The 26821-nt window shown below is 38.6% G+C and overlaps 1 protein-coding gene across 2 annotated transcripts in view; it reads left to right on the top strand.

The window, feature by feature from the left end:
* ADCY1 (adenylate cyclase 1) overlaps positions 1–26821 on the top strand; it is a 175889-nt gene that overhangs the window by 57783 nt on the left and 91285 nt on the right. For both annotated transcript variants that reach the window (XM_083823552.1, XM_083823553.1), the window contains 2 exons: positions 6679–6797; positions 17629–17740. In XM_083823552.1, coding sequence (XP_083679678.1) covers positions 6679–6797; positions 17629–17740 — 231 coding nt within the window. The remainder of the gene's footprint in view (positions 1–6678; positions 6798–17628; positions 17741–26821) is intronic.

Genomic DNA, 26821 nt, shown 5'->3' on the forward strand with positions numbered 1-26821 from the left:
GTTACATGCTTCTTTTTTTATTTTTGTTTTTGCTTGTTTTTAAAGTCCTTATGAAAATGTAGAAAGCAACAGACCATGGGTATGCAATCTTTCCTAAGTAATATGGGTTAGTACCAGGGGTCAGGGAGTGTGAGGGTGGACCATCCAGAGCTACTGCTTTCCCCAGCACAAGCTTGGAAACCACTGAGTCCCATTTTGAGTAATCTCTCTTCCAAGCCAGACATTGGGCCTGAATCCCCTGGTGGATGAAGGCAGCAGGATCAGCAGTTTGGCTGTAAGCAGAAGTTCAGAAGAAACATGACAAAGATGGATAAGATGGACTGGCTTGCATCCATTACAGGCCCATTCTCATGGGGTTGCAAGACATAATGAGCAAAAATTTTCTTCATGGCCCCTCAGCAGGTCCAGACTGTAACTTAGTTCTCAGAATGAATTCTACTAGACATGCATATACAGTGACATGAGTGAACAGGGCTCTTGCAAGCAATAAGGTTCAACAAACCAAGGAAACACAAGAAGCCACAGCTCCACTTCCTCTGGTTGCTTTTCTCCTGTATCTCAGAAACAGTGGAGACTACTGTTTCCTTCAATGAAATGATTTACACTGACTGTAAGGAAGATTTCCATTTTGTTTTCTATTTATCTCATGTGATAATCTACAAGAAAAATAATTCAGCATGGAAAAGCCCAGCAAGTACATCTAGTTCATGGGCCACCCAACTACACAGCAGGCAATGAGGAAGATAAGAGAAGATGCTGGCTGTGAACATTAAGACATTTTACTGTACTGAAGCCTGTTTTTCTGACGAAGGGAGAATGGGTTTGTAAATGATTTACAGCTTTTTAAAGGGTTTTGAAAAATCTATCAGTCATTTCCCATACAGATGTCAAAATAAATCATTTTGTGCAATAGGAATGGAATGTGGTATTAGGCTGGGTAGTATTGTTTGTGAAGCTGAATAAAATGATTATAAATCCAGATGAAATTTTCAAAAGGACATTAAGAAAGTCACAAGTGTTTGGAAGAAACAGTAAAATAAGAATGGTGATGGTTTTCAAAATAGGCAGGATGTTCTTCATTTGGAGAAAGGGGAAAAAAAATATATTAAGAACACATGCTGGGGGATCCAGTAAAAGTAGAGCCAGAGTGTGGGTGGGAGAAACCATCCAGTACAGTGACAGGGATGGGAGAGGGAACTGTGCTGAGAGGCATGTCTTGGCTTCGCTGTATTGGAGAAAGTTGAAGAAAGTGTTTGGACAGAATAGAGCCTGCAGATGATGGAAACTGTTCCTTCAGCATTCTCCCTGCTGTCTGCTTGCTTCTTTCCACTTGCCCTCTCAGGGAAGAGAAATCACAGGAAGGCAGTACTGCAGTACACAGCCCTCCTCTCTCCCTCCCTCCCTCCTTTCTTCTCTCCTTCCCTCCTTTATAAAGGGCTTTTAAACAACTCCAAACTTGTGTGGGATTTGCTGCTCCAGCTGGATGCATATGTCTGTGGGGGCTGATAGGATTCATCCCAGGGTGCTCAAAAAGCTGGCTGATGCAAGACCTCTCTCAATTAATTTTCAACAGGTTTGGGAACCTGGAGAGGTCCCAGTTGGCTGGAAACTGCCAAACATTGTTCCAATTTCCAAGAAGGGCAAGAAAGAAGACCCTAATAATTATAGGCCTTTCAATCTCACTTAAGAACCTGGTAAAATTATGGAGAAGATTATTCTGGGAGTTACTCAAAAACACCTGGAGGACAACACAGTCATTGGTCACCGCCAACATGAGTTCATGAGGGGAAGGTCTTGTTTAACAAACTTAATATCCTTTTATGATAAGGTTACTTACCTACTTGACCAAGGAAATCCAGTTGATATGATTTTTTGGGGGATTTCAGCAAGGCTCTTGATATTGTTTCTCACAGTTTCTTACAGTATCTGTCTGGACAAAATGTCCAGCATACTACTAGTTAAAAATATAATATGAGGGGTGAACAATTGGCTGACGAGTTGGACACAAACAGTTGTAGTAAATGGGGTTGCATCAGGTTGGCAGCCCATCACTAGTGGCATTTTGCAAGTCCCCATTTTAGGGCCATTTCTCTTTAATGTTTTAATAAATGGTTTGGATGCAGGACTTGAATGTAAGTTTGCAGATGACATTAAATTAGGAGGAGCTGTTGAATGCCCTGATGGTAGAGAGGCCTAGCAAATTAGAGGGCTGGGTGCTCACCTATCATGTGAAGTTCAACAAGAGTAAGTGTTGGATTCTGTACCTGGGATGGGGCAACCCTGGATTTATGTACCAACTCAAGGAGAAGAGGCTAGAGAGCAGCCCCGTGGAAAGGGATCTGGGGGTTCTGGCTGATGGAAAGTTGTATATGACTCAACAGTGTTCCCTGGCAGTCAAAAAGGCCAACTGTATCCTGGGTTGCATCAGGCACACCATTGCTAGCTGATTGAGGGGAGTGATTGCCCCACTCTGCTCTGCACTGGTGCAGCTTCACCTCAAGTGCAGTTCTGTGTGCCACCATATAAGAAGGGTATAAAACCACTACAGAGTGTCCAAAGGAGGGCTGCAAAGATGGTGAAGGGTCTAGAGGGGAAGACATTTGAGGAGTGGCTGAGGTCACTTGATTTGTTCTGATTAGAAAAGAGACTAAAGGTGCTGATCTCTCTCATGACCAGCAACAGGGGAACAGTGTGAAACTGAATCAGGAGAGGTTCAGATTGGATATTAGAAAAAGGTTCTTCATTGAGATGCTCATTGGGCACTGGAAGAGGCTCCCCAGGGAAGTGGTCACAGCACCAACCAGAGTTCAAGAAGCATTTGACAGCGCTCTTAGATGTATAGTTTGATTTTTGGGTGGTCTTGTGTGTAGCCATGAGTGGGACTCAATGATCCTTGTGGGTGTCTTCTAACTCAGGATATTCTTTACTTGTTGAATTGTGCCAAGGTATCACTGAGCAATTCCTGATTGGTTTAGTATGCACATTTTGACTTGACTTGAAGTCAGAGGAATGGATTTATTCCTTCTTATTTTCAACAATGCTTTATTGCTGTGGAAGAATGAAATTTTTTAAGTTGTGTTCTATTCAAATTTAACTAAGTCTTCATTAGTGGTACATAAATTCTCATTAATAGGGATAGGACAATTGGCAGAGGCAGACCAGTTTGGCATTACAAATCCCAGGCTACATCTGACAGTTTAAAATAAAAATTTAATGAAAAACACAGTGAATGAAGGGGTTGTAGGTCCTAATCTGTTAGTGTCTTTTCTTAGTGGGATTTCTGCAGGGAACGCAAAATCATTTTCAGATAATTACAATCTCATAAAAGATTTTTTTTTTTTGTGATTTCACCTTAGATCATATTAATGCTGAGTGAAGATTTATATCAGGAAGAGAGAGTACAAATTCCTAAGATAGCAGATGTTGTTCACAGTGTCAAGATTTAATTTTCTGATTAGAAACTAGCTGTTGAAAGCTTAAGCTGTATTGTAGATCAATGAGAAAGATGAAAATGTGGAAACATTTTTCTCTCTACTAGCCCCTGTATTTTGGAATATGCCACATGTTGAGGCTTCCACAATACAACTTCAGTTGTCACTAAAAAGAAGTTCTGCCACATGAGTGTTGGTTTATTCTAGTCAAAGCTGTTGCTAATTGATTAGTGATCCCTGTCTGACTCTTGCTTTTTTTTTCTGTCACCACCCATCTCCATCAGAGGTGACAGCCACCCAGGCATGAATGTCACTACAAGTGTAACTGGCCTTGCTTCAGTACTGTCACTTGTTCCATTCAATTCACTATGCAGCCATGCACATCTAGTTTTCCTTTTGGTCTGGTGTTCAGATTATTTTTTCAATCAGATCAGCCATATAGGAGCAAATGAAAAATCAGTCAATGATGGTAGGACTTGCTGAACAGAGATCCAGACAAGAGCAATTTCCCAAGCCTTCCAACAGCAGTATTTGGTATTCACAAAGTCAGTTTTACATTTCCAAACCTCTGAGATCTAATCATCCCTTATGGTGACCTGGAAGACAATGCCACTTTGCTTGACAGATGAGATATTGCCCAAAATAAAAGAGTTTTGTTTGTTTGTTTGTTTTTTTTAAATAAAATTAGATGTTGTCTTTCATTTATATTCAGTGCTTTGATACTTTCCAGTCTGGGTTTCTTTCTTATCTTTTCCAGTCTGTTCTGTAGTGACTATTCTTTAGAGCCACACTGCTGATTCCTTTCTTGGCCTGAAAGGACAGCAGTAGCTGTCCTTTCAAAATGCCATGGCTGAGTCTTTCCTTGCTTGTTGAGTTTGAGGCTGCTAACCCTCTTTGTAAAGACTCTACAATTATTCCACAGTAAAGATTCCACAAGTCTTCCTCAGTAATTCATTACTTTTTTTCTTTTCCTTCTATAATGAAAAAAAAAAAAAAAGCAAATCATCACAATTTCATGTTTAGGATTTTTGTAAAGCTCCCTTCAGGTATTGTAATATTCAAACCAAAATGTATAGGAACCACCATTTTTGTAGCCTTCCTTAGCAGGTCTGGCAGCAACAGGTTTCAAAGGTGTGAAGTGCTTCATCCTGCAGCGCTGCAGTGCTGCCTTAACAGCAATGATTATTACTTCCTTGTCTTGTGTTGTTCGCCATGTACTGCAGAAGTTATCTGTGATTTTTTATTCATCTCCTGTACTGTAATTGTGTTGACAGGCCGTAGAAGTGCTATTCAGTGAGCATTAGTCGCTAAGGGTCTGTCAATATAATTTTTGTTTGTTGCTTTGTTTTAGTGTGACTTAGGAAACAGAAATTGAAACCCCACGTTTTCTATAACAGTTCAGGAATTTACGTAGCCATTTCAAGATCTTATTTAAGACCCTCACTTAAAAAGAAGCTGCAGTGAATAAATTGTCCTTTTCAGACATCAGAAAATTGGCACCCAGGATAATATTTCTGAGATTCCAGTATCCTTTGGAGTTTCTACTATGTCAAGCACCACAGAATTTGTCAGTCCAAATGTCTTTCTTTTGTGGATTCTCTATTTTCTAATAAGCCATCAGCTTATTTTACAGCGACAGTATAATTCAGTTAAAACAGTAAATATGTGAGCAACAGAACCTCGTAAGATCTACTTCTGACCATTTTGCTGTTGTTGTTTTGGATTTTAACCTGCATTATATAATTCTTCTGCAGAGGTGTAAGAATATTTAATTAAATTAACATAAAAATTGTAGTAATTTATCATTTCTTACCAAGATCTATTGGTAAGACTATTTGGTTAACTTGAAATTCACAAATATTTAATTTCAACATATTCTGCAATATTCGTTATATATGAGTGAAAACAATAGGAAATAGGCTTAATTAGTGATCTCTAGCCTCAAGTCTATATGCACTGCCACAAATACAGGAAGGATCATTAGTCTAAAATAAGAACTGTGGCAGTTCTGCAAAGTTTATCTTATCCCTTAGTGACATAAATAATCAATTTGTCATCTTTCAGATGAAACTGTAAAATTAAAAACCCTTTGTGTATTATTTGGAGTTTCTATCTGGTAAATGTGTGCATGTGAGCAATATAGCATATTTGCCTGTGCAGATACCCTCTTCTGAGTGTTAATTATTGCTCCTTACTTAATGTGATTCAAATAACAGGATGATGTAATTCAAACAAGTTCTACACTTATGTGATGTGATATCTCACTGTTGCCATTCCTGTGGCTTCTGATCATCAGATAAGATACAGTTATGTGAATTCCTTCAGTATGTTTCCAGAACTGAAGCTAGCAGGTCTGATGCGTACACTTGTAACTACTCACTGCAAAACAAAAACAAAACAAAAAAAAAAAAACAGGTCTATTGCATTTTGAATTGTGTTTTCTGTGTGAATAGAAAAATTCAACAGGTATCTAAGTACACCTTACAACACCTAAGAACACCTGCTGCAGGTTCTACAGGTCCCTGTGACAGGGCCAGAATATTTGGAATAACTACATAGGCCTTTATATTCAATACTGATGAGATCCAAAATATAGAGATCCTTTCTATGCAGGTCAGTGACACATGCTAAAATATCTATGCAGATACAGCAAGCAGAGATGTGTTTTAACAGGGGTTTGTACCAATGTGTTCTGTTAACAAGATGGCTGTAACAGACATTGCCATACTCAATAAGATGCCATTAAAACTGTGCCTTTATTACGGTTATGCTGATTCATACTGTGTGGATAGTTCTGTCATCCGTTCTCTCTGCTTAATAACCAGCTGTCATAGTCCTTGTAATGTAACATTTTCATTAGATTCAGAAGTAGGACACACAAAAGGATAAGCAAATGATCCTGGAAATTCTTTCTCAGATAGATAAAAGCTACTAGAGATAAAGAAAGTTGCTACTACTAACATTGTGACGTTAATGAAAATTTTGGAAAATTATCTATTTTTGAAGCTGCCTCTTCCATTTCTGTGTAGCTTGTTTATTTATTTATTTATTTATTTTGTGCAGAATATTTAAAAAGAATTCGCAGGCTGCAGAAGTCTGAAAAAAATGGTTTATACTATTTATGCAGAGAACGTTTTCAGGAAGCAGACTAGAGTAGGAAAAGGTTGTCTAGTTTACTAGTTTAAAACAGTTGAATAATAGACAACATACTATAGCACAAAACTGATGTTGTTTACATTTTTTTCAGGAACGTCTCTTGATGAGTCTTTTGCCCAGGAATGTTGCAATGGAAATGAAGGAAGATTTCCTGAAGCCTCCTGAAAGGATTTTCCACAAGATTTACATTCAAAGGCATGATAATGTTAGGTAGGATTGATATAGTCCATGAAATAATTTAAAGCAGAGAATGTTTAGTAAATATACAGCGACATGCAGTTGTGATCAGGTCTTGGAACATAATAAACAATCAGTATAGTAAAGATTTGTCATTTATGGGAAAGGGGAGAATGGGGCTGCTAGGAAGACTTAATAGTCTCAGGAGAAAATGATGACTTAATAAATGGCTTTCAATAGTAATGCTGGGAGGCAGGAAACTTTTCAAATGAGTAGTCATTCTTTTTGTACCATCTTTCATTTTGGGTGAATAGAATTGTTTATTTTGCATGGTAACAATAACTCATTTGTATTTATTTTCCTGATAGTAAGGTGAACTACTTTTAGTACTATAGTTTTTCTGAGTAACACCACGGAAAGTGTGAGGTAAACTTAAGAAAATATGTTTGTCCCCATCACACAAACATTCCTCTTCAGAAGATGTTATTGACTGAGGCCCAGTTTGACTTCTTGTTCTTGTTCAGTAACAGACTACTGTGCAAGTGGCCTCATTCATGATGGTTGTTGTCGAAGTGCATTATAATTTTCTATTCTCTTTGCCATTCCAAACAAATTCCCTAAAGGATTTGTCTGAATGGTGTTGTTTTACGATAATTCCTCTAGTTACATTTTCTCCGAGTGCCTCCACACTGAAAACAGTTTCAAAGAGGTAACTTCCTTGCACTAAGCAAGGTGCAACTCCAATAGGAGATGTCATAGAACTGTCTTCTCATATGATTTTCACTGTCTGCTCATGTGGCAAAGGAGTAAACTCCATAAACTCCCCTCTCACCTATCCAGAAGTAGTAACCTCCTCTTGGGGTTCAGCCTGTCTCCCATTGAGCTGGCTGTAATATTTGCAAAGACCACTTCCTAGTGACTAAGCTGCTGCAACTAAAATTATCTATGTCAGGGAATCACAGATTACTATAAAGGGATTATTTAGAAGACTCACAAATCAGGTCAGATTTGTAAACTGTAAAATAAGCATTATTGAATTTATTCATTAAAAACACATTTTTTTTCAGTGATTAAATCTTACATTATATTATTCATCATCACTACATATAAAAATCTCTTGGTCTTTAACCATCAACTTAAAGTTAGCTGTAAGTGTACAATACCCCAGAGATGATGCTGCACAGTTGGCATAGTTGGTTATGGGCTTTGGTAGTTCTCAGTTGCCAAAGTCAAGGTTATCAGGCTTGTGAATTCAAGACCAGAAAGTGAGCTGTCTTCTTTTCATCTATTTTTCCTTGTTTATGTCTCATGCTTTCATACTACTGTCACCCCACCAACACTATTTGTCTCTTTTTCTATTTCTTGCCGATCTTCTTTCTTTGGTTTGCAATGGCCTGCCTATTTGCAGTAACTTGTGCTAATCTTGTCTGCTCTCTGCCAGGTTTTTGTTGCTCAGGTGCCTCCTACTGCCTTTGTTTGTCTCTTTGGTGATCAGATTGCTCATATACCTATAAAAAATTGTGTCTGGTTATGCCATCACAGTGTTACAAAATATGTTCATACCACTGTTTGTTGCATTTATATTCAGGCTTAATGCAAGCCAATGTTGTCCTGGTTAGTACATTTATAATTTACATGCATAATAGGTCCTTACATTGACTACAGTGTGGATAGTCTTCTTGAACTCCATTATTTTGCAACTGAACTGCTTGATTATAATGCTTCTGAGTTCCTTGTTGTGCTGAAGTCTGTTTTGAAACATAACCTCAGGAGTTGTCCTTTTCTGCATGACATGGTATTTCACATAACCTGTAAAGCTGCTGTGGCTCACATACTGCTTCTATGTAGAGTTCATCAGACTTTGAACTTGAATACTTCCTCTAGGGAGATGAATTCATTCTCTGGCATTAGAAAGACATTTTTGAGGGAAATGGAGAAAAAGTGATATGGTCTCATTTTAATGTGAAAGATCCTTGGGGAAGAGACCTGAAAACAGGAAATCTCTCATCAAGTATACAGTAAGAAACTATATAACTGTCCTGGTTTCAGTTAGGATAGAGTTAATTTTCCTCCTAGTAGCTAGTAGGGTGCTATGTTTTGGATTAGGATGAGAAGAGGGTTGATAGCATGCTGATGTTTTAATTGTTGCAAAGCAGTGCTTATACTAAGCCAAGGACTTTCCTGCTTCTCTCTCTGTCCTGACAGCAGGCAGGCTAGGGGTGCAGCAGGAGCTGGGAGGGGACAGACCCAGGACAGCTGACCCAAACTGTCCAAAGGGGTATTCCATACCATCTGACGTCATGCTAAACAATATATAGGGGTGGCTAGCCGGGGTGGGGGGCCGGCTGCTCAGGGATAGGCTGGGCATCGGTCAGTGGGTGGTGAGCAATTGCATTGTGCATCACTTGTTCCGTACACATTATTATTAGTAGTACTATTATCATTATTATTATTATTTTCCTGTCTTAATAAACTGTCTTTATCCCAACCCACAGGCTTCACTTTCCCGTTTCTCTCCGCCATCCCAGAGAGGGAGGGGGGAGGGTGAGCGAACGGCTGTGTGGTGTTCAGCTGCTGGCCAGGTTAAACCACAACAATAACTTATGTTTGTAATGCAACTATTGAATTCAAAAAAAAGATAAAGGGGGGAATACTGCCCTAGTAAATACTTAGCAAGCCGTTGCTAGCATGTCCCAATATACCAGTTTCGCCCTCAGAGCTGTGTGACTCCACAGATTAGAACAAGGAAGGGGAACTCTCTGCACATTTCACCCTGACACCAGTGTATAGGACAGTCCTACAGAATCCCTTCAGGAAGTGCAACTGGGGATCAGTGCCAACAATAAGATGTGGACCTTACCTTTTTAAGGAGACGAAAGCAACTTTTCTTCTTAGTAGTGGCAGTTCAGTCCTGTACTGGGCACATCTAAGACACCATCCCTGTATTCTCATAACTTGCCCTTTCCACACCAGGCATTCTATATTTCTAAATTCCTGGAGTTTCAAACCCCAAGGCTAGGCAGTAGAAAAGAGAAAGTATGCTGTATATTTATGCTTTTTTATTGCAACCCTTTTTTTTTTTTTCCTGGCAAATATCTGGGATTGTCAGAGCGTCATCTTCCAGAATGGATAGACTGAAGGATATAGGAATGAAATGAGTAAACTGCATGATTTTTCCACTCTGCATCTATTAAAAAGGAGAAGGAGAAGGAGAAGGAGAAGGAGAAGGAGAAGGAGAAGGAGAAGGAGAAGGAGAAGGAGAAGGAGAAGGAGAAGGAGAAGGAGAAGGAGAAGGAGAAGGAGAAGGAGAAGGAGAAGGAGAAGGAGAAGGAGAAGGAGAAGGAGAAGGAGAAGGAGAAGGAGAAGGAGAAGGAGAAGGAGAAGGAGGAGGAGAAGGAGGAGGAGAAGGAGAAGGAGAAGGAGAAGGAGAAGGAGAAGGAGAAGGAGGAGGAGGAAAAAAGGAAAAGGAAAAAAAGGAAAAGGAGAAAAAGGAAAAGGAGAAGAAAGGAGAAAGGAGAAAGGAGAAAGGAGAAAGGAGAAAGGAGAAAGGAGAAAGGAATCATGACCAACAAAAACTATTTACCTGAAAAAAAAAAAATGAGGATTCATCTAGGGTTTTATTTTTCTTTCTGCAGTAGAAACATTAAAATCCTTTAACATCAATTGAAGATTTCTGTGTAGAGAGGGAGCCTTACGTACTTTATATTTCCATTTGAGATGGTTCTAAGGTAATCAGTGAATACAGCCCATAAAAAAGCACTAAATATATGGCTCTATATATGGATGACAGTGTCATCAAAAGAACTTGGAAGGGCCATAGGAACAGTAGTAGTTTGTGGGAAAAATTCTTTTCTTCTCTAAATCACACACATTTTGATAATGAAAAATACCTGCTGGGGAAGATACGTATAAACTCATAACCCGAGGAATGTCTGTTACTGAAAGTGCCAGAAGTGAAGAGGGTGAAAACTTGAACCCTCCATGCTCCTCCAGTTCCAATGCTTGAACTTTCACAATTTAGTTCTAATACAAGCAGATCCTTGTTTGCACTGTGTTCACACTTACTGCTTGAGCTTTGCAGAAAGACATACTGATGGCCCACAATCTAAAATGTCATTTGACCACTTGAGATATTTATTTTCTTACACTGTAATTGTTTATTTTTCTTCAAGATTTTTCATTTTTAAAAGAATTGCTCCAATCTTAGAATTTTGTTTAAATGAACTCGATAACTTTTACTTGTATATTTTCCCTTCCTGACATTTGGTTTCTCATATGAAGTTTGTGGTAGTTTTGTCATGTTTTTCTTTATTTGTAAATTAAGTACAACATACAGAAAAAAAATATATTTTTTTTCCCTCTCTCACAATCCATTAACTTTGGAAGAGCATGGAAGCTCTCTGTTCAGCAGCAGTTTCATGTCAAAAGAGAAAGATCAGTAGGCCCAAATTTACATCTGGAAGCAAGACAATGGCACAAGAAAAAGTTTTTATTCGTATCAATGTGTGTGTGTGTGCAGAAAGGAACAAGAAATATTTCCCAGATAAGCTAATCCCCCATGTTCACTTTTTAAAGGGTAGGGCTTAAATCAGAAACTATGTATCTATGGAACCCTCCCAAAGAAGAGGTCAAAAAGAACTGTGATAATCTGGTGAAAATCAGTCCTTTCCCAACACATTCTTCACTTTACATACATCTCTGTTTCTTCTACTTTTTGTGTGGAATACCTGAACATTATTCAACAATCTTGAAGATGTGATGTTTTTTCTGTCAGCCAAAGAGGAAGAAGTGAGGCTTTTGTACATCTGTTACCTTGTAAAGTTTTTGGACAGAATCGTTATACAGTAGGAAATTAATGCATATTCTTTAAATGGAAAAAAAAGGAAAAAAAAACTGTAATGTAAAATGAAACATAAATACACTTTCAGAATTATAGTGTGAACCACAAGAGAACATTAGATTCAAGCCTTAGGATGGAAAAATAATCACAATCAAAATAACTTCTGATCCTCGTAAGAAAAAAAAAAAAGAAAAAGAAAAAAAAGTAGTTCATATGCAGTTGAAGAGCCATTTCAGCATAGCACAAGTACTATCTTACAGGGGTAACCCAAGCCAAGGTCACCATGAAGGATGTGAGGACCATATGTCAGCTTACATGTGAAGACTCCCCAATATACCTGCTCTTCTGTGATACTCAGGAATAAACATAAAAAGATACATCTCTTCTTTAAAATCAGGTTAAGTAACATAGGGTTTATATTTCCTTTTAATACCCCTTCTCTGGCCCTATAGGGCTGAGGAGTTTAGAGATATATATACATATATATATATATATATATATATATGCACAGTGGCTACTGTAAAAGCACCCTAGTTCTGACTGAATCTTTCCATGTAGCTATAATTCAACTAAATAATTTCAAGTAGTGGTTCAGCTCAAATAGATGCCCTGTGTAGAGTCCCCAAAATGTTTTATTGTTTTCGTATTTTGAAAAGGACTTTTCCCACTCCATTAGATATTAATAGAACCATTTCAACACATGCATGGATGACATCGTATCTGAACAGACAATTCACTCTGCTCTGTAATTAATAGTTCAAGAAAGAAACAAAGTGAGCATTGATCTGTTAGTGATTTCTTGGGCCTTTGGTACAGCAAATTCATTTAACCTAATTTTTACAAGTGAGAAATAGAACTGTCTCAGTGCAACAAGAATAATTTCAGGCAATGCACTGTTTCAAAGCTACCAGTAAAATTATTCCTTGTAGCCATTTAGATGTGGTTGTGACCCAGTATGAGGCCAGAGGACAGTCTACAGCTACTTACATGCAAATATTTCTGATCTGTGCTGTATTCTAGAAAGCATCAAAACACAGAAGAAAATTTAATTTGAATTATCCATTCCAATGCTAAAAAGCTGTGATCATGAAGACTATAGACAGGGTTTTATATATATATATAAAAATATAAAAATATATAAATATAAAAATATATAAATATATAAATATATATATATAGCTTGTAAGGCTTCACAGTGAATTTTTTTACATAAAAACAAATCCCCCTCCCCTTTTCTTCTTTTTTAGCTTTAATAATCCTCTGTTGTTGTGTTTTGTTTTTTTTTTTTTTTTTTTGGGGGGGGAGCACTTGTTTCTTAATCATTGCAGTGAATTACAGATAAAATTTTCTAATAATTTTCACTTATGATTGATTTTCAGGGGAAAATATAGGAAAAAAAATCCTACAGATGCTTTCTGATGCAACATGTGCCATTAAAATATCACTCTTACTTTAATATGTATTCTAATTAAATAAAAGACACAAGCAGAAAATAAAAACAAACCATCAAAAAAACCCAAGCCATATCACTTCTCCCTATTTCACTGAGTTTATACAAGTGGCTCCAGTGAAGCCAGCAGGACTGTTCAAGCACAAAGGGCACATTAAAGAGCACCGTTAACAATGAACATTTACCACCTACAAGCTCTTAAATCTATTCTGGAACTTGGCAGGATTTCTTTTTTGGTACATGCCATAAGGAGACACAGAAAAGTATTGCTCCGTCAGTAATCTCAGTGGGAAAGTGGCTTAAATCTCTTACACCAAGACACAGGCTTTCAATGCTCCATTTTAGCAAGGTGCAGCATCTTCTCGGAGTGCCGCAGTAGGGCTGCCAGGTCACTGTGCTGGCTACACATGCTCATGGAGATCAGGGGAGCAGATGAGAGAAAGCAGGAACACATAAGGTTCTGGTGGAATTACTCAGCGCTTATTGACACAGAGATGCTCCAGATAGTCACAGAGCATGAGAAAATGATGTGAACAAGCTCAGCTCCTTGTTTGTGATAGAGAGATGAGAAATGACTGTTCATAGTGATTCTTTAATTCCTGAAGTTGCTCAGTGCAGTGTTGCCTTGCTTTTATTCAGGTTTTCTATAGAAGAAGAAGTTAGAAATTAATAGTTGTGGGGGAAGGGAGAGCTGTTTATCAATCAAATTCACCAGGAAACTTTTTTTAAAAGTCCTTAGGATACCTCTACTAAAAAGTCGGAGTAAAAAACTAGATCGTAAAAACCAGAAAACTGCTAGTAAAGAACTAGCAGTTTGAAAAAAAAAAAATCTTCACTGATTACAAATTTGTTCCACAAATTACACATAAAGATACAGTTATCTATCATCTAGGCTTTGTTGTGGTATTGCATGGGATTTGTAGTTTTATGGTAAATTTATGTGAGTATTAGGGATTACGAGTGTTGTCTGTGTGTCTACTAGAAACTGTTCATAAGTAAATGTAGATTCAGCTACTTTACACAGTAATTGGAGAAGGAAGTTATCTTTTCAGAAAGGTGAGTTTCATTAAGAAAGAAGGAAATATTCTAAGATCAGAAGGAAAGAGGCGAATCATAGCATCTATAGTGGTGGGAAATGAGACAAACTCTTGAAGAACTTTGTTTGCAAAGTTGGTAACTGAAAGAAACCATTTATGTATAAAAAGTATTAATGAAAAATCAGGTATCTTTCTGTTGGAAAAAAAAAAAAAAAAAAGCTAATTTTCCTATCAAAAGTTACAAAGATAGCCAGTGTTTTCACTGGGGAGTATTTAGGCTCTATCTATTAATACATTAAAAAATCTTAAAACTAATATATTATTATAGGGGAAAAAAAAAAAAAAAGTTAATTTTAGGCTCATTTTACAAAGTGTAATCAAGATGGGTGGAAAGTTTCAGGAAATAGCCACAGAAAATCTACAGTCAAAACTACAAATGCTTCAAGAACAAAGGAAATACTAACCCAATTCCAACTGTACCAACAAGTGGTAATTAGTTATGAGCAGAAGGTGTTAATGGAATGATGAGGGTTTTAAGTCATTGAAAGGGTAGCCACAGCTGTTACTTTGAGATAGACAACCGGTAATAAAAGTATGCCTTGCATCTCAAATAAAACCATCAGAAGAAAATATTTTAAACTTCTCTCCTGCTGCTTCTGTCTTGCACTTTAGTAGTACTCAGTATATGCTCCTCTGATCTTTTGTAAACAAGCAGACAGTGTTAGGATTAAGCAAACCTCCAACCCCGAACAGCACTGCTCCTTCAACACATCAGCATCACGCAGACATTAAAATCAAGAGCAGGGCAAAAGTTTGAGAAAGCACTGCTCAAAAATTGATTATTTCCCATATAAGATTTAAGTAGAATTTATGATGCTAATAACTCGTCTTTCTAAAATCCAAAACAATTTAAGATTTTACTGGAATAGCCAGTCTTCCTGACTGATCCTTTGAATTTAGTGGTAAAAACTTGGTATGACAGAAAACTACAGGACAAATAATAAGCACCTGGGATATGGGATTGCAGAGGTTTTGGTACAGTCCACAAGCAAAAGAGAATGATAGCTCCTCAGGGTCCATTCTCTCAGATGTGGGATGGAGGAATAAGAGCATTGCTTAGCCCCTGGGTAATGAGGCAACACCAGACTTAGCACTATAACTATTTAGCTTTGCTAACCATCAAAGTTACACCACTTGTAAAGGAGAACTGCACTTGACTCATGTGCAGGCCACCTCATTAGACAGTAAGAAGTAACTTTTATCTGTTGTTTTCACTTTCTTTCCACTTTCATTTCTCTTCTTTCTTTAATAGTCACAGTTTAATTGAGATTGTTTTGCTGATTTTTCACCAGAGTGTCCTAATGCCATTGTTAAGTTTTCTGTGGAATTAAGGCAGGGAGAGTCATATCCCTGAATGGTTGTTAAGAGAAGTTATTGCTAACATGTAGCTTCTCGTTTCTTGTTTCTATATATGTTAACACTTTTTTAAAACAAAGAAACAAAAAACAATTATTTGGCAATCGCTATGGAGCATCTCTTTGTATTAGCATAACATTATATGTATTCTTATATGCATAAATAAGGTAGACATAGGTCACTCTATTTTAATCCTCACTGAGAATGTGAAACTCCATGGTGATTAACAATTAAATTACAGTGAACCAAGACTGCTTTACTCTTGAATGAGAGCATCTACAGGAATAATTAACGTGCCTTAACATTGATGTCACTCCTGCAGTTGATTTGTCTTTTCTTAGTATATCAATGTTAGGCATGGCCTCCATTTAAGACTCACATTATTTTCATGTGAATAATATATCCAAATCAAAGGAAAGGTAATTTCATTGTTACTTTGTCTTCTGCTAAGAAATAGAAATTTAAATATATTTGAAAATATGGTTTTGCTATGGAAACACTTCAGGCATATCACTGTAACTCTGGCACTGTATATCTTATCATTTCTCTCTGTAGTACCCTTATGTGTTCCATGACCATAAAAAGCATTATAATTTTTCTTCTGTTCTTGCTCCCTGTGTAAGATCTTCCCACACCTCAATAAATGCCTTCCATGTTCTTTGTGTTCTAAATACCTGAGCAGGATATAACAGGAAGAAAAAATAAAAATAAAAATAAAATAAAATAAAATAAAATAAATAAAATAAATAAAATAAAATAAAATAAATAAAATAAAATAAAATAAAATAAAATAAAATAAAATAAAATAAAATAAAATGCATCAGATAGGTATTTACTTCCAAAGTCAAAACCCCATGTTACAAACCAAGATACCCTGTTCCATTTTTTAGGCATTGTACAATAAAGGGTAAGTGTTGGTACTGCCCCAGAACACTTGTAGTCCAAGTAGTAAGGGAAGAAGCAATCGATGGACACAAACTGGTGAAGAAATGCAAGAGATAATGGTCAGCATGCTAGCTAAAATAAAATAAGCCAACTAATAAATCTGAATTCCAGTTTTAAACTATCAGGGCTCCATGTGTTTGTCAGGGGTTCACTCTTCCCAGCACTGCCACTCCTGATTGGCAACAGACCATGGAAGCAGCAGGTTCACAGTCACAGTTGCACTTTGGCTCTGTAAAACCTCTGCTCAGCAACTGTTTCCTACTACCCCTGCTGAAAAATGAGGGTTGATCATGTGTATTTCTGCTTCCATTAAAAAGAAATGCAGCAGTTGCTATGGTTGTAACATTTCATGGCAGAATTTGCTCTAAAAAAGGGCAGGGCTTGTACTCACACTCTTGCCTCCACCCACTGTACCTTGTCCAGACACAGGAAACATATTTTACATTTTTAAATAATATTATATTAAAGCAGTGACACAAGTTTTTTTTTTTTAAAAAAAGTTACATATTTTAAAACCCTTATGCCAAAAATGTTTAACAGTAATCGTATAACTGAGCCTATTACATTACCTTCAAAATGTATGTATGTAGTTAACTGCAGTATTAATTAGTTCACAACCATAACTGAACTATGACTATGTGTCTTAGTAAACAATAATTCCGTATTTTATCTTAGCTTGCATATAATATGTTCTTTACGTATTGTGGGTTATTTCATTGGACTTCACTTTTGTGTAGAATTACCAGTGTTTTAAATCAAATATTGATTGAGAAGGATTAATAAATAATCTTTTAAATGTTTAAAAGATTATCAAGAAACCCATACTGAATTATTAAGGTAGTTGTATGTAAAACAACCTTCCTCTTAACTGAAAAATGATGCATGAATGTACTGTCAGTGCTGAATGATTAAAAAGTTGAGCTTTTGATGTAATTGTACATGCCAAGAGTGTAATGGTTGCTCTGTTACCTGTTCGCACACAATTATCAGTACCAACTTGTGTATAGTTCTCTGCTTCAGATCATTGCTGGCTTTATTCTAAGTAGCATTTTTGATAGCATTTCATGGTTTGCTTGAGTCTGTGCTTTGGGTCCCTATCATGCTATAAAAGAGGAAAATGAGAACGTGAGGATGTCTTCTGTACTGATATCTCTGCGTCTTCTTCCTTTTTTACAGCATTTTGTTTGCAGACATTGTGGGGTTCACTAGTTTGGCATCACAGTGTACTGCCCAAGAGCTGGTGAAGCTGCTGAATGAGCTCTTTGGCAAATTTGATGAGTTAGCTACAGTAAGTACAACATTCTTCTTTCAATGTACTTGAAATTCCTTTCTGAATAACAATACATGAGTTAAATATGTTAGAAATCTGTAATAGATGGGTTTAGCCCTGTGTGTTATGAGTTTCTAAAGCTTACATTTTTAAATTAATATTCTGGAGAAAAAATAGCCTATACTAACTGTTTAGGAAAGGAGTTAAAATTGCTTTATTTAAATATATTTTTCTTGTGCTACTTTGGAGGCCATTGGTGTTCTTCATTGGTCATGTTTACACAAAATGAGGAGAATATTTCAGTATTTAAATGTCTATCCTGCATGTAAAAAAACAGATTAATGGAAAATATGCATTTTTTGAGGTACAATATAAAACTACTTTCTGTGATGATAAGAAGCTAGAGAATCAAATTCACAGACAACACTCGTGACAGAAATGATGGTAACTTTTCAGAGGTTGTTGTAGGCATAAAGAGATTTATATCATTACCAATACGTGTGATTTGGTCATTGCACTAACTTTATGCAGATTCCCCAAGGAAAAAGAGAAAGAAAGGTCCCTTGCCTGTACCTCCTAGCACTCTAGTAGTACTACAAGCATTTGACAAGAAATGAGAGGCATGGACATTCCTAAAAAAGTTCACACAGCTGGTTTCAAATTACACTTAACAATATGCTAAAAATGTGTTTTCTCCATGAACAAAGCAAAACTTCATCAAATCTCTCTTGTTTGCTAACCTTGTCCTCAGAGCCTTCGTTGTTGAGAAGTATCACCTCTACATAAGTGATGCTTCTCCACTGTATGCAGCAGCCTAGAAGAACATATTTATTCAGGTCCCCAACATAAATAGCATCTGAGTCCAAACTCACTTTTTCTCAATATAGTCTTCTACATAAGAGATCTGAAGTCTATGGACAATCTGTGGCTCTGTCTTGATAAAAGGCTCTCAGGGACACCAAGTAGAAAGATGCTTTCTGCTTCATAAGATACTGGGGTTGAGGAAGACCTATTCTCTCCCATAGTTAAGTGGGGTATCTTTTGAAAAAGTGCTGTGTCCTGATTTGCACTCTGTTCAAGTCAGAACAGAAAGGAACTAATGTTATTTTTTTTTTTACAAGAAAAATGTGTCCTTTTTACAAGAAAAACAGAAGACTAACAGAAGATTAATTTAGATGCTGAGTAGAGAAGCAATTAATGTGGATTTTTATTGGGGGGGAGGGGAGGTGTATGAATTTGTAACATACTCATTTGGCAATGCCTCATGGGGAGCACAGGTTTCCTGCCCAGAGTACTTCAGAGACATATAGATTTGAAATAAAAGGGACTTCCATGTAGCTGACCATCGTCAGGAGCTTAAATGTCTTAAATAGCTGTTTAAATAGCTGCTCTCCCTACTTTCATTTCATTACTGAATTTCTCCTCTATATGGCAACAAGACATCTAATAAGGTCTTTAAAATTTACAGTGCTGTCATTTGTAGAGTCATCCTAGCCATGAAACACAAGGCAGTGTAATAACACATCAGTATTGTGACGTAACAAATGTGCACATAAAAACGCCCATGCCTGTTATGTGTTATGACAGTGAAGCAAGGGATTGCTTCATTCTTGCTCCTTTAGTTCTGGCCAGGTACAGACAACTGGAGGTGTTAGTGACACCTGAAGCAAGGATAACAAGCAGATACTGGCTCATGGTGTGAGGTCAGTTGTTTCGTGGGGAAGAAGCAGATCAGAGACAGCAGAGAAGCTAAAAAACTTCACTTTTCTGTTCAGCCTGCATACGTTCTCTTTCCAAATCTGAAAATAAATTTATCTTCTTTCAGCTATGTGGGGAAGAATTGTTGTTTACATGTCCTTCTAGTTCTTACTGTACTGCATCGGGTTGTGATTAAGGACGTAATGTTTTCCTGTTTCTCTGTTGCCTCCTGATGTGGTAAAGGGAGACTTGTTGTCCCCTGAAGTCAGAAGAAATGTGCTGAGAACCATATTTTTTCAGAATGATTCTAATTTCCCAGTTAAAGCAACTTCTAGATATTATTTTTTTGGTGTAATGAGAGTACTATGTTTATTTTAAAACAGTGCCGTGGTGTATTCAGAATGATGAGGGAGGAAACTGCAGGGAACCTCAAGAAAAGTGTAATGGTGATAGGTATGATCCCTGAGACTTCTAATGTGTGATCTGTGAGCATGCACACCATGTGCTGCTCCTTCTTAGGAAGCAGTGATGACTCGAAGGACTGTTTGTGACAACCCTTTGTACAGCAATTGTCCTGTCTTACAACTGTAATGCTTTAAAAATTGCTGTCACCATTGTGGGAAGTCAACAGAAGTCAGAAAGTGTAACACTGCATGTATTTGCTGAAAGTCTCATGAAGACTCTTGTCACTTTGGACACATTGTAAGAACAGTGAGTCTTTGCTTTTTTGACAACATTGTTCTGAAGCTGGCTGGTACCAGGTGTTTCAGAGAAACATTAAAAACAAAAACAAAAACAAAAACAAAACAAAAAAAAACCACCCAACTTGTTGAGAGTTCTGGGACAATTTAATCCTAAAGTTTATCCTTCCAGTGTTTAGAAGCTAATTTGTGGATTGTGGCATTAGATTCTTCCGTCTTCCTGTATGCTGTTTGTTATTATTTTGTAAGGTGATTAGTTTTGCTCTTTTTGAAATGCAGCTATAACTATTCTATTTATTTATTTATTTTTTGAATCATATTAGCTTCAACTCTAGTTACAGCTTGTGACAGGGAGTTCTGAAGGCAAACCTTAGATTTCAATTTATTGTCTTTCAACTCATTTGAAAGTTTGCTTGTACATTCTGTTAATAGAGAGGGAAGAGAATTCCTAATCTTCTTCACCGTAGAAATTATTTTGTGTACTTTTATCATGTAATTTCTTTTTGGTTTATTCAGGCAATCATCTTGTACAGGCTATTTTACCTTGTAAATCATTCAGTCTTTGAACTCTGTCAGAAGAAAAAGAAAAATAAGAAAAAACTCACTGTAATTGACTTGCGGAAAATGGACTCCACAATCAGTAAGATTGTAAAGTAGGTATGTTTATTCAGCGCTTGGCAGCACGGGGTGTAGTCCCGCCAAAGTCATGCGCGCCTGACGCGGCAACTTGCCTTGATTATATGCAGTAAAGAGTTACATATGCATGAAGTTTCATAATACACCTATACATGTTCATAACCTGTCCCCGCTTCGTATTAAAATTAGTTCCAAGGAGTCATTTCCATAAACTCCTCCCATCTGCGCTTGCGCAGTGTATTCTGGTGGTGGTCATCGGGGGTCGTGGGGATGAAGATTGATGACTCTTCCTCGTCACCGCTAGTTGACCTCTTGTCTTTGCACAGACTCAGTTGCTCCTTGGCTCTTGTCCATCTGCAGGACCAGTTTCTACCAGTTTCTTAAGATAGGCTCACTCTCTTATTAGGAGATTGACCTTGGTAAGGGGCCCAAGGCTTCTTGCTTCAGTTAATTTGCACAATGCACCATAGTTAGCAAAGACACTAAGTAGCATCCTAGTTTAATGCCATCAGCGCTCTATCTCTACTTGATAAGATTCTCCTAACTCCCTCTTTCATAATGATGGCACATTTTATGTTTTCACAATAGCATTGTTGAATGAATGCCTCTGGATTCACTGATATGTCTGGTTACTGAAATACTTGTAATGTCACAGTCTCTAGGCACCTTGATTTTAAAATCATAAGACAGCACAGGTTGGATGGGACCAGAAACATCAGGTCTGACGTTTCATTGGAAAATGGAACCTAGAAAATATTAGCCAGTACACTGTCCAAACGCTTCTTGAAAACTTCCAGTGATGGGGATTCTACCATGTCTCTGGGGAGGTTGTTCCAATAATTGTTTGTTTTAACTGTAAAAAAAAATTCTTATATCAAGATGAAGCTTCTCCCAGTGCAGCGTATACCCATTTCCCCTTGAATTTTCCATGTGGCTCCTTGTGAAGAGAGAGCGTCCATACTCTTTGTAGTTGCACTTTAAGTACCAGAATACTGTTATGAGATCCACCCTGTGCCTTCTATTCTCCAGGGTGAAAAAAGCTAATTCCTTCAGTCTTTCCTTGCAGGACAGGTTCTCTAGATATTGGATCATCTTCATAGCCCTCCTTTGGACCCTCTCCAGTCTGTCTGCATCTTTTAGAATTGTGGGGACCAGAACTGGACAACCTGACAAGCACTAAGTAACATGGGATGATCATATCTCTGTTTCTTTTAGTTATGTCCCTGTGAGTGGAGCTCAGGATTTGATTTTCCTTCATTGCTGGAGTGATGCACTGCTGACTCGTGTTCAGCTTGTTGTCCACTGAGAAAACAGGTCCCTTTTAGCAACTGTGGTGGTTTTATTCAGGTGAGCAGCTGAGCTCCACCACAACCACTCTCACACTCCCCCTCCTCAAAGGGAAAGGGCGAGAAAATACCATGCAAAGGCCTCAAGGGTTGAGATAAGGACGGGAAGATCACTCAACAATTATTGTGACAGGCAAAACAGACTCAGAGTAGGGAGATTAGTAAAATGTATTGCCTACAAACTAGAGAAGTGAGAAACAAAGGAAAGAAACCAAAAAACTCTTCCCCCCGTCCACCCTCTTCCACCTCCTCCCCCTGAGCAGCATGGGGGAACTGGGGAATGGGAGTTGCGGTCAGTCCATAACACTTCGTCTCCACCACTCCTTCTCAGTCACTCTATTCCCCTGCTCCATGTGGGGTCCCTCCCACGGGATGCCATCCTTCCCGAACTGATCCTGTGGGAGCTGCCCACAGGCAGCAGCTCTTCAAGAACTGCTCCAAATATGGGTCTATACCATGGGGTCCATCTGTCAAGAGCAAACTGCTCCAGCATGGATCCCCCATGGGCAGCAGATCCTGCCAGGTCACCTGCTCCTGTGTGGGCTCCTCTCCACAGGCTGCAGCCTCCTTCAGGGGAACTTCTGCTCCAGTGCCTGAAGCACCTCCTCCCCCTCCTTCCTCACTGACCTTGGTGTCTGCAAGGCTGTTTTTCCCTCCTCACTCTCCCAGCTGTTGTTGTTCAGCAGGTTTTTTTGTTTGTTTGTTTGTTTGTTTTCCCCTTTCTTAAATCTGCTTTCACAGAGGTGCAAACAACATCGCTTATTGGCTCAGCTCTGGGCAGTGGCGGGTCTCTTTGGAGCCTGCTGAAACTGTCTTTTATCTAACATGGGGCAGCTTCTGGATTCTTCTCACAGAAGCCACCCCTGCAGCTCCCTGCTACCAAACCTTGCCACATAAACCCACTACAGCAAGTCTGCTCCCCAGCCACACAGATCCTAGCCTGTAGTGGGCTCTTTGGCTATACTGTCCCAGGTGCAGAACTGCATTTCTCTCTGATATGCTTGCTCGCTCTTCCATCCTGTCCAGGTCTCTCTAAGATGGCTCTCCCTTCTGACATGTCTACCTCACCACCCAGTTTAGTGTCATCTGCAAACTTGGTGAGAGTGCTTTCAATACCATCATCTAGATCATTTATGATGTTGAACAGCAAAGGGCCTGGTACTGATCCCTGGGGGACCCCACGTGTGACAGGCTGCCAGCCTCAGTAAAATCTCCTGTAACCATTTTGGATAAGTTTGCCCAATCTGCAGAGGTTTCCTTGGGACCATACACAACAATAGGAAGTCATCTTTCTGAATGTATGCAGTTAGTTAAGGTTCTCATAAGGCTTATGAGTAGGTCAAATAGTGTACAATAGAAAAACTGATTTTGCATTAGTTTCTGTTGGATTTTATATGCTGTTCAGGCTTAGTTTATTTAGCTCAGGCTGCTGCTTCTGAAGTTTCTCAGTTTCTTCCAATTTTGGCTAACCAGAGTAGCTTTGTGCAATCTCAGATTTTGCCTTAGTGATGGTCATTCTGTGTTACAAATTATCAATAATTGCTTTAAGCAACTGATCTTTGCATGAGGTCTTCAGATGTTTTGTAACAATGCTTCAACAGTATGGCTAAAGACAATGATGGGTAGTGGGCATTCATTTTCTGTGCTTTGTGCCATACTTCTCTCATAGGAAGGTTGAGAGCCTTCTGTTTGAGACTTTTCAGAAAGGTGTCTTAAAAGGCCAAATAGTTTATAACAAACACATATGCCTTTGTTTATTGTCTCTATTGAAGTTTTAAAGAATGTACATAGGTAAATGAAGCTTGGATTTTTCTTGTTAAAAATGTGTTTGAATAAATCTGTTTATATCTTAGGAACATTTTAATTTTAATTAGAACTTCAATGGTGTTTCTGTGCAAGGAAGAAACATATAGTTATGTGTAGATTCTAGATTACTCTTAGGTCCCAATGAATAGCTCACAGTTTGTCATTCATCTGTTTAGTTGTTTGTGGTTTTTTTTTTAGTAATTTTAATAAGAGATGCAATCATTTCATTTTGTTGGTTTTACTTTCCCAAGGAACTCTTGGATATGACCGCTAGGCTGGGTGACTTGCTGCTTTAATACACTGCTGCTTTATATATTTCAGTGCATTTTCTCTTGGTGGTTTAGTTGTGGCATGGATTTGATATGAATGAGCTAGGCTTTCAAGGCTTCAGTTTCCCATTTGGCTTCATTTAGAGTTACACATGCTCCTGCAAGGCTATTGTCATGCTCACAGCTTGTATCTCTTGTACTTTGTGATATAAGAGATAAGATACATTTCAAGTATTTTCATCATGTCATCTTATTAATAAAGAGGAAGCATTTCTTTAGCATCCTGTGTGATAAAGAAGCATATTTGCTTTCAGGTAGCTGAAGAGAGCAATAAGGTCTCCCCTGATCCTCCTCTTCTCCAGACTAAACAACCCCGGTCCCCTTAGCTGCTCCTCACAGGACTTGTGTTCCAGGCACTTCAGCAGCTTCGTAGCCCTTCTCTGGACATGTTCCAGGGACTCAATTTCTTTCGTGTGGTGAGGGGCCCAAAACTGAACACAGTACTCGAGGTGTGGCCTCACCGGAGCAGAGTACAAGAGGACAATCACCTCCCTGGTCCTGCTGGCTATACTATTCTTGATATAAGCGAGGATTCCGTTGGCCTTTTTGGCCACCTGGGCATACTGCTGGCACACATTCAGGCAAGTGTTAACCAACACCCCCAGGTCCTTTTCCTCTGCACAGCTTTCCAGCCATTTTGACCCAAGCCTGTAGTGTTGCATGGGGTTGTTTTGGCCAAAGTGCAGGACCCAGCACTTAGCCATGTTGAACCTCATCCCATTGGCCTATGCCCATTGATCCAACCTGTCCAGGTCCCTCTGCAGGGCCTTCCTACTCTCCGGCAGATCGACACTTCCCCCCAACTTGGTGTCGTCTGCAAACTTACTGAGGGTGCACTCAATTCCCTCATCCAAATCATCAATAAAGATATGAAAGAGGATGAGCCCCAACACCGACCCCTGGAGGACACTACTGGTGACCGGTCGCCAGCTGGATTTCACTCCATTCACCATCACGCTCTGGGCCCCATCATCAAGACAGTTTTTAACCCAGCTAAGAGTGTACCGGTCCAAGCCATGGGCTGCCATCTTCTCCAGGCAAATACGATGGGAGACCATGTCAAAGGCCTTGCTAACATCTAAGCAGACTACATCAACACCCTTTCCCTCATCCACCACGTGGGTTATCTGGTCACCACCAGGTGGGTTACCTGGTCATAGAAGGAGATGAGGTTGGTCAGACAGGAGTTGCCTTTCATGAACCCTTGCTGGCTGGGCCTGATCCCCTTGTTGTCCCACACATGCTGTGCATTCAAGATGTCCTTTTCCATCACCTTTCCTGGCACCGAGGCCAGGCTTCCCCAGATCCTCCTTATGACCGTTCTTACAGACGGGCATCACATTAGCAATTCTCCAGTCACGTGACCTCTCTGGTTGACCATGACCACTGAGAGATGATGGAAAGTGGCTCAGCAATCACACAGTTCAGGTGGAGTAGCAGGTCTCTAACTGTTTCCACCTGAATTGTGAGGGGTTTCTTCTGCTCCTCGTCCCAGACTTCCAGGTTGGGAGGCTGAGTACCCTGAGGATAAGTGGTCTGAAAAAAATAGGCATTAAGAACCTCAGCCTTTTCCTTCTCATCAGTAGTCATGTTCCCCCCTGTGTTCAGTAAAGGATGGAGATTCTTCAGTAATTTCCCTTTCAACTTCTGTCTTACTGCACCTCAGACTTCTAAGAATTTCCTTTTACAAAGAGATAAGGATAGAAGAAATTTGTCCCTTTCAGGATATCAATATTCTGAATGAAAGAATTTATTTGTTCTTGCCACTTATGGCATCTCATCTGTTAGCCAGATGGACACACTGAAGTTTTCTTTGTTCTTTGCTTTTGCAGTTATGTATGCCATCAGACTTTGCCAATATTTGTAGGTTAAATCTATTTCTTTCCATTTTAATTTACTATATTTTCCTGATTACCTTCTTTGCTTCTAAGGATCTTTACTTTCCAAATTTCAGTGTTGTTGTACCTGTTCACCTTCAAAGATGAACCTAAGGAAGTTGCTGCTGAGCCTTAAGCAAAGGGCCAGTAAGTTACTTTTTTGATCAGATTGTGTGTGGGTATTTTTTTGGAATTGTGTCTAGAACTGTCAGTCCTTCTCTGTGCTTTAGAGACAGCTAGTCCTAGAAACAATCACTTTAAAAAGTTGATTCTACTGAATCTATAGAATGTTTTTAGTTTATATAACTATGTTATATTTTAAACAAATAAAAATATATAAAGTTTTGTGGGCTGGTGTAGATGGGAACGTTAGTGTTGGAAAGCATAGGTATGAACATACAGGATGTGACCTTGTTTGTGGAAATTGGTAAGTGTGCACTAGGGGGGGATATTTGCAAAGGATAAGTTTAAGGAGATTTGTCTCCCAAAGTTCCCTTAAGAGTCAATGCAGAGACAGAAGCCCACTGAGGCAGATTGTGCTTGGAAGCTTGAATCCTCCTCTTAACTACCATTTGGAGAGTCTCCTTGAGAGACCTAAGAAAGCTTCCCTAGACTGAAGTTGTGTTAATGAATATGCTTTTGACTATATAGGATCTGGGATTAATGATGTGTATGATGTTAAGCTGAAGTAAGTGTCTGTGGGACA

The sequence above is a fragment of the Anser anser genome (genome assembly GCF_964211835.1).
Source record: "Anser anser genome assembly, chromosome: 2".
In the NCBI taxonomy this organism is placed as follows: domain Eukaryota; kingdom Metazoa; phylum Chordata; class Aves; order Anseriformes; family Anatidae; genus Anser; species Anser anser.